Source organism: Gigantopelta aegis, chromosome 8, assembly GCF_016097555.1.
Source record: "Gigantopelta aegis isolate Gae_Host chromosome 8, Gae_host_genome, whole genome shotgun sequence".
Taxonomy (NCBI): Eukaryota; Metazoa; Mollusca; class Gastropoda; order Neomphalida; family Peltospiridae; genus Gigantopelta; species Gigantopelta aegis.
Genome location: NC_054706.1, coordinates 70,665,409 through 70,682,355, shown reverse-complemented (window position 1 = coordinate 70,682,355; position 16,947 = coordinate 70,665,409). Strand labels below are relative to the sequence as shown.

General features: G+C 33.8%; 1 protein-coding gene across 2 annotated transcripts in view; it reads left to right on the top strand.

The window, feature by feature from the left end:
* Positions 1-16,296, top strand: part of LOC121378265 (ras-GEF domain-containing family member 1B-like) — a 150,794-nt gene extending 134,498 nt beyond the window's left edge. For both annotated transcript variants that reach the window (XM_041506345.1, XM_041506346.1), the window contains 16 exons: positions 1,950-2,039; positions 3,347-3,424; positions 4,073-4,117; positions 4,644-4,687; positions 4,972-5,113; positions 7,291-7,377; positions 7,707-7,772; positions 8,459-8,527; positions 8,957-9,052; positions 9,439-9,582; positions 10,169-10,303; positions 10,913-11,008; positions 11,443-11,499; positions 12,043-12,109; positions 12,500-12,572; positions 13,379-16,296. In XM_041506345.1, the coding sequence (XP_041362279.1) occupies positions 1,950-2,039; positions 3,347-3,424; positions 4,073-4,117; positions 4,644-4,687; positions 4,972-5,113; positions 7,291-7,377; positions 7,707-7,772; positions 8,459-8,527; positions 8,957-9,052; positions 9,439-9,582; positions 10,169-10,303; positions 10,913-11,008; positions 11,443-11,499; positions 12,043-12,109; positions 12,500-12,572; positions 13,379-13,397 (1,308 nt within the window). In that variant the 3' untranslated portion in view covers positions 13,398-16,296. The remainder of the gene's footprint in view (positions 1-1,949; positions 2,040-3,346; positions 3,425-4,072; positions 4,118-4,643; positions 4,688-4,971; positions 5,114-7,290; positions 7,378-7,706; positions 7,773-8,458; positions 8,528-8,956; positions 9,053-9,438; positions 9,583-10,168; positions 10,304-10,912; positions 11,009-11,442; positions 11,500-12,042; positions 12,110-12,499; positions 12,573-13,378) is intronic.
* The last annotated feature ends 651 nt before the right edge of the window (positions 16,297-16,947 follow it).

Below are 16,947 nucleotides of genomic sequence, written 5' to 3'. Positions count from 1 at the left end.
TGTCGATTATATTAATTTGGTTTTGATGTGGGATGGAATAAGTGGAATATAGGTCAGTGGTAGATCTTTTTCTGTCTGTTTGAAACAGGATTGATTTCTCTTGGCTGATAGACACATACATGTATCTCTGTGGTATATGTGTTATTGCCAATGGCAAAGTGGTTATGAAGGTTCCCTAGCTGCCATTTTGGAGGGAGAAACGTATATGGTGGCAACTGTTGTTTTTTCTCCTTAAGTAGATCACATATTGAAATAAGTGTATTGTAGACACCAAACAGCCATATAGTTAAAAATGTGCTGAGGTGTCGTTAAACTGGCATTCCTTACCTTTCCTTTGTCATGTAGACATACTAAAAAAGAAACACTGTGGCTCCTCCATTCATCTTCTTGTCATCATCATCAGTGTAAAAAGGAATCATCTTTGACTTTATTGTAATGTGTTAGTGATGTTTAAAACAAAATAAAACAAAAATAACATTCCAATCTTGTGTAGTCAAAACTGCTTTTGTTTGTTTTGTTTTTTGTTTTCTGTTTATTTGTTTGTTTGTAGTAGACACTTAGCTGGCTCCAGGTTTTATTTGACTAGATAAAAGTCTTAACAGCCAAGTTGGCAACTCTACAAGGTCTTCATCATTAACCTCTTTTTCAGTGTTCATGAATGGTGCAGGATGAAAACAAAAAACTTTATAAATAGAGACCAGCATTAATGAAAATAGCACTTGTTGAATGTATTTACATCGTTCACCCAGGATGCCAGGAATATAGTTTTTGTGATCTATTTTCGAATCACTGGCAGTGCTGTGCACTAGTCGGCCTGGTATTAAAACCTGTTGTAAACTATGACCTAACTTTCTTGTCAATGTTTTTATGCTTTGCTTTATAACTTTGTTCATTGTCTGCCCGCAGCTGCTGCTGAATATTAAAATATTGCCTGCATTAAACGAGAAAAGATTATAGCACATTGTTGTGTTTATGAATTACAAAGACGATGAATTTATTATTTGGTATCATAAAAGAAATAGTTGATATACAAATATTAACTTGGTGCACTAGCGTACACCAAATGCAGCTGGACCGTTTATAAATATATTAACTTGGTGCACTAACGTACACCAAATGCAGCTGGACCGTTTATAAAAATATTAACTTGGTGCACTAACGTACACCAAATGCAGCTGGACCGTTTATAAAAATATTAACTTGGTGCACTAACGTACACCAAATGCAGCTGGACCGTTTATAAAAATATTAACTTGCTGCACTAACGTACACCAAATGCAGCTGGACCGTTTATAAAAATATTAACTTGGTGCACTAACGTACACCAAATGCAGCTGGACAGTTTATAAATATATTAACTTGGTGCACTAACGTATACCAAATGCAGCTGGACAGTTTATAAATATATTAACTTGCTGCACTAACGTACACCAAATGCAGCTGGACCGTTTATAAATATATTAACTTGGTGCACTAACGTACACCAAATGCAGCTGGACCGTTTATTAATAAAGGTTTGTTTAAGATTTGTGCTGGGTGTCTTTTATTTATTCTTGTTTAAGACATCATGAATAAAGGATACTTGAAGTATGTTAAATACCTTTTTTTTTCTTTTTTTTTCGAGGGTTTTAACATGGATCTGGTGTAGAGAGGTTAAGTTCTGTCCTGGCTTTTAAAAAGGGACTCTGTAAAACATCCGGTTTTGATGGAATTCCAGTTTACAGAGGGTCCGGTCTTGAGAGGTTTCACTGTATATATATATTAATTATATATATATATATATATATATATATATATATATATGTTTTTGTACTTTTGTGATTGATCAACATTCAAAGCAACATGTAGTTTTAAGATCAATGTTTGGAAAGCCCTGCATGCAGTGTATGCGAGTGTGACACCGTATTCCTTAAATTAGCTACATGTTTATAATATAATTATTCTTTTAGGCTCTGATTTTTCAAGATGGCAACCTTCTGGCAGGCTCGCTTGAAGCCCTGATACAACATCTTGTCCCCACGGGTGATTACTACCCTGATGTAAGTATATGCCTTCCTTTTCGATTCGATTGGATAACATATTAATGTGCCTATATCTAATTAGGCTCAAGCACGTCTCTCCTGGGCACAATCTCTGACTTAGCCAGTGACTGGGTCTGGGACAGAAGTGGTGTGTGTGTGTGTGTGTGTGTGTGTGTGTGTGTGTGTGTTTGAATTGGAAATGGATAGAATTTTGGAATAGCAATTAGTGAAAAAGATATATATATTTTTTTTTTAATTAAAAAGTTAACTAGCTAAAAAAGAACTGACTGCTCAGCTGAATATTTATATAATTTGGAGCATTTTAGAAGGACAGTCCAAAAATAAATGAGAAAAAGAAGAGAGGATCGGACTATTTAATAACAGAAAAAAAGGCAATTTTAACATAAAATTTAACGAAGGTCTAAAATTTAAAGTCTGATCTATATGTCCACGTGTGTAGCCTCGTTAAGGTTTACAGCTTGTAGGGACAAGATGGGCTGCATCCCATCAAGGAAGTCCCTAGAGTGACGCCATAAGATGCGGAAGGTGTAGTACTGTGCGGAAATACAGTTGTTAAGCAGCCGGATCCGTCCTTTTAATTGGTGTTTGTCTCCCCTTTAATTGCAACATTACAGTGATTGCTAACTTTGTGTAGTGCCATTAGCATCTGCATCAATCATCTTCCATTTGGTTATGGTCAAGGTTAAAGTGCTTTTTTAATAATAACAGTGAACATGCAGTTTGTATTAGGCGAGACTGTTTGATTTTATCAGCATTTTAAACATTTCTCTACATATTTATGGATTGTCAAACTCTAACCATTCTTATTTGAAATCTTTTAAAAGGATTTGCATTGCCTAGCACTGCAGAATAATAATCATGTTTAAACCTATTTTTGACACTAATGTTTCAACCATGGCAATTAATCATGGCGATCCGCGATGCCTTGGAGATTGCTGCAGTGTTGTCTGTTTTCCTTGGCATTTCATTTTACTGTGGAACTTTCACTTTTCTTAGTTAACTATTTATTTTTGTAATACTGACAAATTAAACTCCTCACTCACACATTATCTGCAAAATGCCATGGAAAATGCGGTAAAATCTATTTTCCACCACATATCTTTTGCTATGGCCAATGTCTTAATTTCCAGGGCTGATGTTTGCAGTAATAAGATACTGGTTGTTTCCTACAAGTGAGTTCCCTCAGTTAATTGAAGTTGGGGTGTAAATTATGTATGTTTATGGTGTTCTAGGTATACTGTGGGATATGTTTATGGTGTTCTAGGTATACTGTGGTGTATATTGATGTGTATTTTTTGTTTCAGAGGACCTACATCTTTGCATTCCTGTTGAGTTCTCGACTCTTTATCCGACCCCACGAACTGCTTGGGGAAGTGTGTCAGGTGAGTTTGATCTGATTTAAAAAAATAAAAATAGTTCTTTAATGTTTTTGTGTTAGTGGAGTTTGTTATTTTGGCGTGCTTGGTGTTTAGCTATTTGTCCATGGTATTGTGGTCTTATAGGCTAATACTTCTGACTTCGTCACTTGAGATTTCTGTTAGGGTTACATCACTCTTAAGGCCAGTGCCCATGGAATGGTGCATCAGGCAGACACACACACACCCCAACATGGATCTGTGAGGGCCATTTTTAAAAAAGAAACATCTTGCCTCTACCCATCAACCAATCCAGCTCGGGTGGTGTCCCTAACAGAAGCCACTGAAGCTCCTGCTAACAACTAACAATTAACCCACTGTCCTGGACACACAGCCCCGATAGCTGACGTGTGCCCAGGACACTGTGCTTGAACCATAATAAGAATGAAAATAAGTTAAAATGAAATGAAACTGTCTGAGTCACTGAGACATGCAGCCCCCTTCACTATATCAGTGGGAGTATCTTGGTGGAAACTTTGGGGTTTGATTTTATTTAATTTTCAAATGTTACTTTAAAGGTAAGCTTATGATGTAGAATATATTTAGATTAAATAAAGAGATGTAAAGTCAAAATCTAATGAAGGTTCCTAATCACTGGGTTTTTTTTTTTATCAGGTGTGCATTTTCCAGCAAAACCTGGCACGAGATCGGATTGACAAGGTAACGGTTCTGACAATCTTCATTTACGCCTGCAGTAACTTACATAATATACTTACTTCACTGAGGCAATATTTTATAGCCTTGACCCTCATGTGTTGTGATTTATTTCTGACTGTAACAGCTGGATGACCTACGATTTCTCTGTAGAATACAGTGGGAATCAAAACTACTATAAATACAAGTTAATTTACGAACAATACTGGCTAAATTAATCCCATCACAAATGGTGAACTCTGTAATTTGTCTTTGAATCTTATTTCCATTTGCAGATAAATAATAAGTAAGTATTCTTCAAAAAGAAAACAGTAACAAATTGTTTATTCATGAACAATTCTTCATAAATTAATATATTTATGAACAATGATCACAATAATTTTTAATTTTTATTATTTCAGCTGATATTGTTTCCCAGTAGCCGATGTATTTCTTATGCTAGGATATCATTAAACATTCATTCATTCATTCATTTCATTCATTCATTCATTCATTCATTCATTCATTCATTCATTCATTTTTAATATTTCAGAATTTGCTTGGGAAGTTTGGTCCAAACATTGTCAGTCTGTTGAGGTAAGCTATTCAATAATCTTGAAATGGGTGATACATAGTGAAATGTCTCTAAACTGAAAACCACATTGTATATTATGGTAAGTTTAGTGGAATATTCACTTTGTAACTTTTAATCAAGATGAGACAAAAGTAGTAAAACTTCTAAAATTAACTTTTATTTATAACTCTTATTGTGTTTAATTTTAAAATCTTTCTGTGTTCCAGCAAGTTTAGGTTTACTTTATTAGTGAATATAATAAATGTTTTATGATTGCTGACATTTTGAATGTTCTGTTTCCTTGCAGTGAGTGGACAGAATTGTTCCCGTATGATTTCCGAGATGAACTGATGATGAAACATTTAAAAGACATCACTCAGCGAATTCTCGCCATCTACCCGGAACTTCGTAAAGACATCAGTACGGTCATGCATAATCTCCTCACAAGGGTAGGTAACTCTGTATTATAGTCGTGTATAAATTTACTAAAGAGCTAATCACAAATAAATTCACTAACATATTTAAAAGACCCTCCTCTCCAGTGGGCAAAAAGATGTAGCTGGGTTTTTTCTTTGTACATGTTACTTTATCACACTAATATTTTTTTGTATGTAATGATGTTTGAATTACTGTAAATTTTTATTTCAACTTAATTTTTTTGTGCTTCCAATTACGGTTCAAGCACACTTTTCTGGACACACAACTAAGCTATCGGTACATGTATGTAGGCTTGAAACTTCCCATTTGACCTTTAAACCACTGAGTGAGTGAAGCCAACAGTGGCATGCTTTAAAGGGACATTCCTGAGTTTGCTGCATTGTAAGATGTTTCCGACTAATAAAATATTTCTACGATTAAACTTACATATTAAATATATTTTCTTCTTTAGAATATCAGTGTCTGTATATTCAATGTGTTTCTGGTTTTCTTAATATTTCTAAGAAGCCCAAACTGGATTTTGTCTTCAAATAATTTTGTACATACGAAAACATTTTTTTTAGGAAATAAAATGAAATTTAACCTAGTACAAATATTAGAACGATGAGAAACACGTTTAAAATACGGCCACTAATATTTTATGCAGAAAAATATATTTGATATGTAATTACAATCGTTAAAAAGTCTGTTAGTCGATAACATCTTAAAAATTGCAGCAGACTCAGGAATGTCCCTTTAAGGCTTTCCAGTTATAAAGATGATGGCTTAACTAGGACACCTCCTAGGCTAGTACTACTCATACTAGACCCCTTGTTACATGTATTTAAATAATGCACCAGAATCTCCTTTGCATCTACCGTGGTCTCTGTTTGCTTGGGATTGTGTGAATACCTCTTCAAACACTTGAGACCATTGTTCTCTTACGTGTGAAATGTTTTGACACACGATGGTTGACAGGTTCGGTTAATTCAAATACTGTAGTTGAGGAACAGAGAACCCAGTACATGCCAGCTTTCAGGCCAATAGGTTAAGCATTACACCACCAAGAGAAGTTTTATACACCCACAATAATTCTCAATTAATACAAATACTTTATTTGGAGAAGAGGACAGAAAAAAGAGTTAGAATTGTAAAGTTTTCCTGTTAACATTTTTAACTTGGCAACAAATATTTATTGCCCTTTAATCAAATTCCACCCATTCCAAGTTTTAGAATGTTTTGACCCAGTGACATTTGCTCACGAAATTCAGTTAGTTTTATAACTAGATTTTCTCCAAGTATTTCAAGTTTGTTTTTTTGTATCCAGGTGAATGCCTTTTCACTAGCTAGTTGGGCAGTGTATGCTAAGGATTAGTTATAACTGGGTCGCAGTCAGGAATTTCCAACAAACCCAAATATCTGTGGTATTTCTAAAAGAGTGGGTGGTGTTTTTTATATATATACAATTCAACTTCTGGTCAAAGAAAAGGAGCAAAGATTGCTATACATGATTGCACTTACGGGTCATGAAATATGATCTCTTTTATTACTGCCAAAGATTTCTTTGTTGCTGTTTGTAAATTTCATGGTTTAATAGTGCATACGAATAAACAGCTAGATAAATAGCATCAAACCTTGTCCACAAGCCAACTTTTAGAGAGATCATGACCATAACTTGAGGTTCATTGAAAGCAATTGCCTACCGGTATCCAATATGGTCTTTTTAGTTTAAAAGTGCACTTTGTTTTGCTAGTTGAAGCAGATTCTATAATATTGTATCCCAATTCATCTTTTTTTTCATTGTAACCCCTAACCCCTCGCACCCCACACCCCTCACCCCCGATTACCGTATGCTAGGTACAATGATATGATAAAGTATTGAATAAAATAATAATTTTTATCATCTAGATTACAAGCAATTTGGATTGTGTTTTGTAAATCTGTTGTTTCACTTTGGCTGTTACAAGTATTATAAGTATGGCTGGGGTAACTGAAGAGTGTTTTTATCAAAACTCATGGATTAAAACCAATCAAAATGGTCTGGAACATAAAACGTTTTTTTTTCTTCTCAAATTGACCTTCCATTTACTTCAACCAGTTTTGTAAAAACACCTCATAAATTTTTAAAATAAATTGGTGTATTTTCTTTACCTTTTTGTTTTGTTTCTGCTTTTGATTTGGTTTAACGAAGACTGTACTTACTTTTCAGTTATCTACATTACACAAGTACGAAGATGTATTGTACAAGCTGAACACAGAGGCACAGCAGAAATCACAGGCACAAGTTGTACCGACAGTGAGTATTGGTGTTTTAGCTACCATGTGCAGGTTTATACTGACAGAATATGATTATCACTGCTCAGTCTTTGATTACCAGTAATGTGTGATCTTCTTTTGGTCTTCAGAACCATGGGGAATTGAGGCAAGGGTTACCCCCTCCACTGACAGACTGCTCATACTAATACAATACTATAGCAATAATTTGAAGTAATTATAATATGTGTAACTGAACATAGTCATACCCTATGTTGTGACGATTGAGACCGTATTGAGTTCTCTATTTTTGATTGGTTGTTATGATATCTTTATTGAATTTGGCTAAAATATTTCTGTTTATGATTTCAGACGGACATTATTGAGGTGTGTCCCAACCCTCTGGTTCTAGCCCAGCAACTGACACACATAGAACTGGTCAGTATGATGGAGATTTTTAATTGAATTAAATTATGTATGCATGTAAGATGATGTTATAAAATTATAACAACAAAACTATAATTAAATCTTTCCCAAGGCATGCCAAAATTTAAAATAATAAAACTTGAGGGTTTAAGCTCAACCAAAAATGTTTTGAGCAGTTTTATTTAAAATTGTATACCATTACCACATTCAATTTGTCTTACCGAAATAAAATTAAAAGGTTTTTGGTGAATTAATTATGAAATAAATGTAATAACGTGAACTTTGTTTTCTACATCTAATTGGTAGTTTTGTAAGCAACAAATGAAACTCTTAAGTTCATCTTTATCAATAAAAATCAATTTAAGCTAATAAACTTTTCACGTAGAAATATTTTGATTTATATTATTGATTTTCAAACACTAATCTAGCAGCTGTAAATTATTAATGTATTACATTAACTGTAAATAATGGAAGTCCGTTTTAGACCGTTCCTAATATAGAGATATTTAACAATTGTAATATGAAGACTGCAAGAAGAGTTTAGCATGTTGATCGTGTATGACTTTGTTTTGTATTACATGTTTTTCTTACTGCAAGAACAGCTAGTATAGTACATGTATAGGCATTGCTTATTTAATCTAATAAACATATTTCTGTAGTGTTGTGTAACTCAATGTTGTTTTTCTTTCTTATTACAGGAAAGACTTAGCATGATAGGTCCTGAAGAATTTGTACAGGCCTTCTCTAAAGAGTCTTACAGTAGTGAGGTAAGCTGCTTTGTTTTTAAAAATATTGTATTTGTGAATAATGAAAAATATCAGCTTGCGAAAAAATTTGCTTTCAGAAGGTTTTTGACAGCATTCACAAAATAATAGAAGGGAAAGAAAAAATCCTTGTTACAAAATAAGAAAGAAATAGTTGTTGCTAGGTACTGCACACATGGTACAGCCATGGCTGAACCAATTTGTGTGTGTGTTTACACTGTGCCAACCCTGGTTGTTGCTGACCGGTATATTTGTAATTATGCATAATAGAAACTTTTTGAATAAATGTGTTGGTTTTATAACTTATAACTTCTTAAAATATATATATATATTTTTGTTTTGTTTATTTAAAAAAATAAAAGTACCACATTGGCACTGTTTTGTTTATTTTAAAACATAAAAATTCCACATTTGCACTGTTTTGGTTTTTAGACGACGTTCAGGGACATGAAGAAGACTGGTAACCTGGAGGCATACGTTCAGTGGTTCAACCGACTCAGTTACATGGTGGCCTCGGAAATCAGCTCAGTAAGTTTATCATGCTTCTTGGGCATGTCTTCAGCTAAAGGATATTTCACATTAAATAATACATTTTAAAAATAGTTTTGAGAAATATTAAGCAATATTTTATTTACCTTAACCAATAAAAGTATCTGATTATTATTTTTAATCAAAAGTACCTAGATAAAAACCCTTTGGATTTTTCCAGAATTCTAGATTTTAGTACTGTCCGAAATCAGTTATTGTCCTTATCCTTTAACAAAAGGCTCATTGTAATATCCTACTTTTATTTTTGTTCTATGCCAGTTTATACTGAAGAATAATAAGAAAATTACAGTGTTTATTGCAACATTAGGTTTGAAGGGAGTAAAAAACGATTGTTTAATAATTATTATTGTTGATATTATTTGCAGCATCTGAAGAAGAAGAACCGAGTGAAGATGATAGAATATTTTATTGATGTTGCCAAGGAGTGCATCAACATTGGAAACTTCAACTCACTGATGGCGATCATTGCCGGTATGAACATGAGTCCAGTGACACGCTTGAAAAAGACGGTTAGTACAGTTTTGTGTTTTGTTAGCTACCTTGTACACCAGTATCACAGGAAAATTAACACTAAGACATTTTATAAAAATTTGGCTGTCTCTTATACTATTATAACAAGGAAAGGAATGTTTGATTAACAATACATTGGCACATCTTTTATGCTACAGCTATTTTTGAATTAATTAATTTTATTTTAAAAAATTTGATCTATTTTTTATTTGTTTTTAATTATGTCAAGCTATTACTTAAAAGTAAAATAACAAAAAATGCCTGTTTCGATATGAGTACATTTGTACAAGCCTATAATACTATGGTATACCCATCTATCCACCCCTCCATAAAAAAAAAAAAAATTATTTGTACATTTTAACACCTACATGTAGATGCTATTTTGTCCCACTGTTTTGTGCTAAAGTGAGCTAAAGTGAATATTGACTATGATTAATGTATTTATCACAATTTACTGTTGCATGCCTTTGCCTAAGGTTAAGTATTCAGTCCTTTTTTGTGTTGCTGTGGGTTACGGTAAATATGGTTCTTCATTTGTCACCACATTTAGATACAGGACTCATGATATTTAACTTGTTGTTGCAGTGGTCTAAAGTGAACACGGCTAAGTTTGACATCTTGGAGCATCAGATGGATCCGTCTAACAACTTCGGCAGCTACCGCTCGTCTCTCAAGGCAGCCATGTGGAGGTCTCAGGGGGCCGTCGACGACCGGGAGAAGGTGAGACAGGCAGTGTTGGATCAGTGTTTGAAGGACAAACATCATAACATAAAAAACTTTTAAAAGTCTGAATTTAAGACTTTTTTAGTATTAGCTCTAGACTATTTGTATTTAAGCAAAACTTGATCAGAGAATTGTGTCTTAAACTTAAATGTTTTATAAGCAAAGGGCCTGTAATCCTTTTCAACATATTTATTTCTACATTCTTCTTTGATAATATACAAAACTTTAAAAAATTGTTTCCATTGCAACCACATTAACATTAAATTTACATAATAATATTTAAATATATTTTTTTAAATTATACTTTAAACCCAAAACAAATTAGTAATATATTCATGCTATTTCATAAAATGTATACAAGCACCAGAATTGTAGATTTCTTTTAGTTGAATTTGTTGTAACAGCTATCACATCAATAATTTGGCATTGCAAGGGAAGTAACTCTGTACTTAATATAGTGTTGGCTAAATTATTATTTGCCACTTGAACGTGTCTGATTTGTGTCTCAGCCTCAAATAACATTCATTGCTTTATTTATCTCTTTATTTGTTTAAGATTTTATAATTTGCTTTGTCTATAATTTTTTTAAACTTCTTTTTGTTGCAGATAGTCATTCCATTCTTCAGCTTGTTTGTGAAGGACTTGTACTTCCTGAACGAAGGCTGCTGTAACAAACGAGAGAGCGGCAACATCAACTTTGAGGTAAAACTTCAAGTGAATAAATAACAGCAGGCTAGGGTCAATTTGTGTCTTATACTTAGTGTCATTTTATATATTTATACCAAATCCATTATAAAATATTTCGAGTGGAACTCAAAGTTCATGTTATTTGTATGACCTTCACTTAATTTTGAGCTCATGTTGACTAAAATGTTATACACATGCTTTCACAGTAGAAAGCTATTTAATGTGAATGTCAAAACCATTAAGATATTAAAAAATCATCAGTTAATAAAATAGTACAAGTACTTAATAGCATAATTAATGGTTTGCATAAATGAGGCTTACTGGTGCAAAACATTATTTTTTTTTTTTACCATAATGATAATTCTACCAGCTTTTATTTGTATCTTTGTCTAATAAAAAACAGTATTTACATAACATGTTAATTAATTATTTTTTAAAATCATTTTCAGAAATTCTGGCAAATGGCCAAACAGATATCTGAACTGATAGCATGGCAGCAAGTAGAGGTGAGATAATTTAAATTTGGTTTAACCAAGAGAAAATATTTGTATGCAGTCATAATTACATGATTAGTCGACAAAAAAAAGCAAATAAAGGATTTTGTATTTTTATTATCAGAACACAACCTAGAACGTGTTTTTGAACGTCTGTCTTTTGTTTGGAGTTAATTATTGAATGACCTGATTTGCAAAACGTAGGATCCGAAGTTACACTTAACTAATCATGCATTTATTTTTTATTTGGCTCGCCTGAGCTGCGATGTGTGAAAAGATTGATCACTCTCTATGGACTCTCAGTTTTTTCATTCCAAAGTACATATAAAAGATCCCTTGCTGTTTTATCGGTACAAGTTACCTCATGTGGTGACTCATGTGATAGGAGGCCAAAAACCTAATTTTATTGTAAACTATTAAACATACATTGTTTTGAGAATTTAAATATGGCTAAGAGATAAATATCTTTTGTAAATTTGGCCCTGGATGTTTTATTAATCCATATCCAGTCTTAGTTTAAGTGTGTACTAAACGTTACATGTTTTTGTATTTCAGTGTCCATTTGACAAAGACAGCAAAACACTACACTACGTCCTCACATCACCTGTATTCTCAGAAACAAGTAAGTTGGGTTGTAATATTACATTTCAAAAGCGAGTATATAATTTTGGTGGGAAGCCACCATTATGCAACTTTGAGATAGCAACTCCAATAAAAGGCATCGTAAATGACATCATTTGTTTGTACTTGAATTTTTAAAATATTTTAATGAAATACTTTTTGCAATGGGTTAACTGGGAACAGTTTGTTTAGTATCATGTCATGATTCGCTACACAAGTTTCAGAGAATACTACACAATGTTACAACATTAAATAGTAGTTTTAATAATTTTTTAGTTGACTACAAATATCGCTAATCAAGATATTGAAAACAAAATGTTCCCTGGTTAATATGAAGTATAAAGATGTTTTGTAGCACTGTTTAATCTAACAATGTGTTTATGTCTTACAGCACTGTCACTAGCATCGTTTGAGTGTGAACCACCGGAAACGAGCTACGACAAAGATCGACACAAACAGTTGAAGTGAGTAGTTTCTAAAAGTCTTCCTTGTTACAATGACTAAAACTTTGTAAACCAAGTGTGCTATTCCATAACATTACTCCATACATAGCCTCGGCATATACATAATCTCCTTTTCCAATGTCAGAACTGCTTCAGATTCATTGGTTAAACTTAGGTTGTTTTGTTTAATGACACCACTAGAGCACATTGATTTGTTAATCATCGGCTCAAACATTGTGTAATTTTCTTAGAGAGGAAACCCGCTATATTTTTCCATTAGTAGCAAGGGATTTTTTTTGTATGCACCATCCCACAAGCAGGATAGTACATACCAGGATATACAAAGAATAGCCTTTGATATACCAGTCGTGGTGCACTGGCTGGAACAAGAAATAAGACCAGTGGATGCATCGATGGGGATCGATCCTAGTCCGATCACTCGTCAAGCTAGCGTTTGACAAGTGGGTTACATCCTGCCACCCAATGGTTCATTGGATGCAGTAAAACTTGGTTGGATGGATCAAATCAATATGGTTGCCAGTACAACAAAGCTCACATAACTATTTTTTAGTCTGAATAACATCACTATAACCCTGCAAAACTGTAAAAAAAAATTATTAGAATATTTTGTTTGATGATTATGAATGCATCCAACTGTTTCAACAAAATGATATATAAGATGACAGTCTGACCCACTAAAAATTCATTAAATTTATATTGAATTAAACTTACTTGTAACTAAAAATAATATGGAATGTATATTTTGTACTTGAAAATTTAATGCAAAAAATAATGTTTATTTCTAAGTATAATTGACTTCATTTCAGAGCACTAGCTGGCTTATGACAACCAAAGAGACTGGTACCATTATCTGTACCAGCAAGACACTGATGATGTCATATGGTCACTTTATTAAGAGGTGGTGTGTTGTCCGTGGTTGTCGTTGTGTCACGATGACGACAGATGAAGAGCTGGTTGATGATGTACCAGGTTGACATTGATGTGACACGGTCTCTTTAAGAAACAGGGTGTCCAGTTGTGACACGATCACTTTGAGAAGTGTCCAATTGTGTCACACTGGCACCAATTCCAGAGTTGGTTCACTCAAAGTGAGGACTCGACTGATGCACAGAGGCACGTTCACAGAATTCTACACATATCCAAAGACATATCTCTGTATAAAACGGAGTCCAAGGAATGAGTATACAAAGCCATGACATCTGGTTTTGATCAGACATCTTATCAACATGGATGTTGATAAAAACTAAACTGAAGAAAAACAAATATCATCTATTGGATAGGGTGATCAATACTTTGCTGAGAAGAGTGGTATGGTGTTTACTGTACTGGACATGGTAGCATCATTGTGCTGATGGAATGTTTTACCGTGGATGGATCTTACAGAGTTGTCAAGCTACACTGAGAGAAGAAATGTATAAAACAACAAACTGACTACTTAGCACAAAATTTAGTGTTGATAATTGTACTAATAGAAGAATAATTGCTGGACAAAGCAGAATATCATTGATAAACTGTTGTATATTGAAGGAAGAAGTCATTAACTGGGCAGGGTGTTGTTGTATGTATTAATTATATTAATGGAAGAATGTCTTGCTGGGCAAGGCTCAAAAGTATATATTGCTTGCAGAAGTCATTGTCTTGTTATACAAACTGTGGAATTGCATGCTAAACGTGGCAGTATCCTGTTGTAAGGAAGGTTTTGTTTATGCAATGGTTGTAAGAATGATACAAAACAGGGAGCTGTGTTATGGGATTGTGTTGGGGGTGAAGTGTTTTCTTTTGGAATAAGCCATGAGTATCTCACCATCAGATCTATAGAAATAAGTTCTATAAATGATGACTTATGAGAGCGGCATAGACTTCGTAGATATCAAAGCGAAGTTTATGTGGAAACAAAGCTATCTAGAAAAATGTCGGTTTTCTTATGCAATATGCCAATGGGAACAACTAGCTGTTTTATGTTACTGTTAGTTGGTGGATGTAACTCTTCATTCCTCTTTAAGGTCATCATGGAAACTTAAGACAAATCCAGTCCAAGATGACTTACTCTTGTTTCTACGGTGACCATCTGTTTCTATGGTGACCAGTCCTCAGGGACTCTAAGTATATGTACCACGGTGCTCTGAACATATTTGACTACTGGTCTGTATATTAGATGTATGTATTGGCGCCAAGCTTTATACTTTGGGAACAAAATAGGACAGAATGGTTAATATTGTTTACACAGTACTGTTATATTTTGAAGGAATATCTATACGAGTAGAAGTCACGACAAATCTTGTACCACAAAGATGCAGTTTAGTTTTTCATTATCGTCATGTACATTAAGTTATCAGTTTTCTGTTTGGGCCAACCTTAACAAAAACTCTTTCTGTAAGCTGACCGATTCTTGATTTTGAGTCAGGTTATAGCAAACCAATGGTTTTTTATCGTGGCCTCACAGAATCTCAATGCATTTTCTGTGAAAAAATTAGAATGTCACAACCAGTATTTTATTTTTAGTCCAAAGAAACCATTGACAAGTAAATCTGTTGTCTGGTTTCCAGACTTCAACTCTATATATCTTCTGTGGATTATGTCCCCTTTCCCCTGCAATTGGCAGCAGAAGCTTAGACCGTTTTGTGTTGTAAGTGTGATTACCATCTGCTATAAACCTGTGTAGGCCTTGTGCATTTGTCTTAAAATAAAACTTCAAAGTTGTGCACATTTACCACAAACTGCAAGCACTTGAGTATAGTTTTAAAAAAAAGAGAAAAAAAAGAGTAAAGAACAATTTAATTAAACAAATGTGAATTTTTTTTTTTGGTGAACATTTGTAAAATCCAAAACACCCATAACAAAAACCCAAACCTTCATGAATTTTTTTTTGGTATAAATTAATATACTACGAAGATAATTTTTCGCCAATGTAATTAATCAGTTTCTTACAATTTGTTGCAATTTTGTACACAATAATTAAATTTTGGTCACAAAACTGAATAGTGCTTTATACATAGCTGTTATGTTTTAAATTATTGTACATAGCAATGTGATCGCTTTGTCTGTGACAGGTTTTTGTTAATCAGCAGCTCTGATCATGTTACCCCCTACAGCGGTTACTCGTTACCAGCCTCGTATGGCATGATACCGACGGTAGACTGCAGTTACACTTGTTACCAGCCTCGTACGGCATGATACCGACGTTAGACTGCAGTTATACTCGTTACCAGCCTCGTATGGCATGATACCGACAGTAGACTGCAGTTACACTACTGTTACACACTATCAGGCTTTCTGTCAGAAAATAATTCGAGGGTACATAATAACAACAAAACAGACCACAAGTATCCCCATTTGGTGGTTATGGGTTTGAAATGTTTTGAAATTGGACATTGCATTTCATGCGCTTTGATAAATTTCAAACAGCAATTCTCTATGTTCTATCTAAAAAGAAACCAATAAAAAAAAAATATATATCCATTAATTTCGAAGATTTTAGAGTACCTAATTTTACCCTCTGGCAGAAAACCCGACTCTTAGCAACAGAAGTTACTTGTAAATTGTTGTCTGTTGCTGGTTATCACACGACTAACCCCAGGTGGTTATTAACGTGCCATAGTAACTGTGAATGAGTAGCAAAGTAGAACTTGTTATATAGTGGTTAATAATTTAACCACTCATGCTTATCGTTATTGTTGTACATTGTAGTACTGAAAGAAACAAAAGTAAAAAAATCTGAACAATGTTATTTTGTTGTTTTCATTTTATAAATTTAATTTCAATGTTATAGTCTTTTGAAGGTGAAAAAAAAATGTAAGTCATCAAAACCTGGAGCAGAAGGAATACTGTTGGGTTACATTGTTGGTCCATTATTAAAGTATACATCAAAAGAAATGAAGTTTTATTTAACAACACCAATGGAGCACATTGATTAATTAATCGGCCATTGGATGTCAAACATTTGGTAATTCTGATACGTAGTCATCAGAGGAAACCAGCTACATTTTTCCTAATGCAGAAGGGATCTTTTATATGCACCATCCCACAGACAGGTTAGCACATACCATGGACTTTGATATATCAGTTGTGGTGCAGTGGCTGGAATGAAAAATAGCCCAATACACAGACGGGGCAAAACAAATGATGCATGTTAAATAATAAGTACAGAGTATGATGGTGTGGGGGCGATCTAGTTCAGTCAGTAGTGCTCACCTAAGATTCTTTGGTTGTAGGATCAAAACCCTCAGGTCGATCCCTCTTTTGACTGGGTTTTTTCCCTTCCAACCCACAAGTGATATTTCAAAGATCATGGTATGTGCTGTCCCATCTGTGGGAAAGTGCATATAAAAGACACACTGTTGCTAATGGAAAAATGTAGGTTTTCTCCAAGACTGAA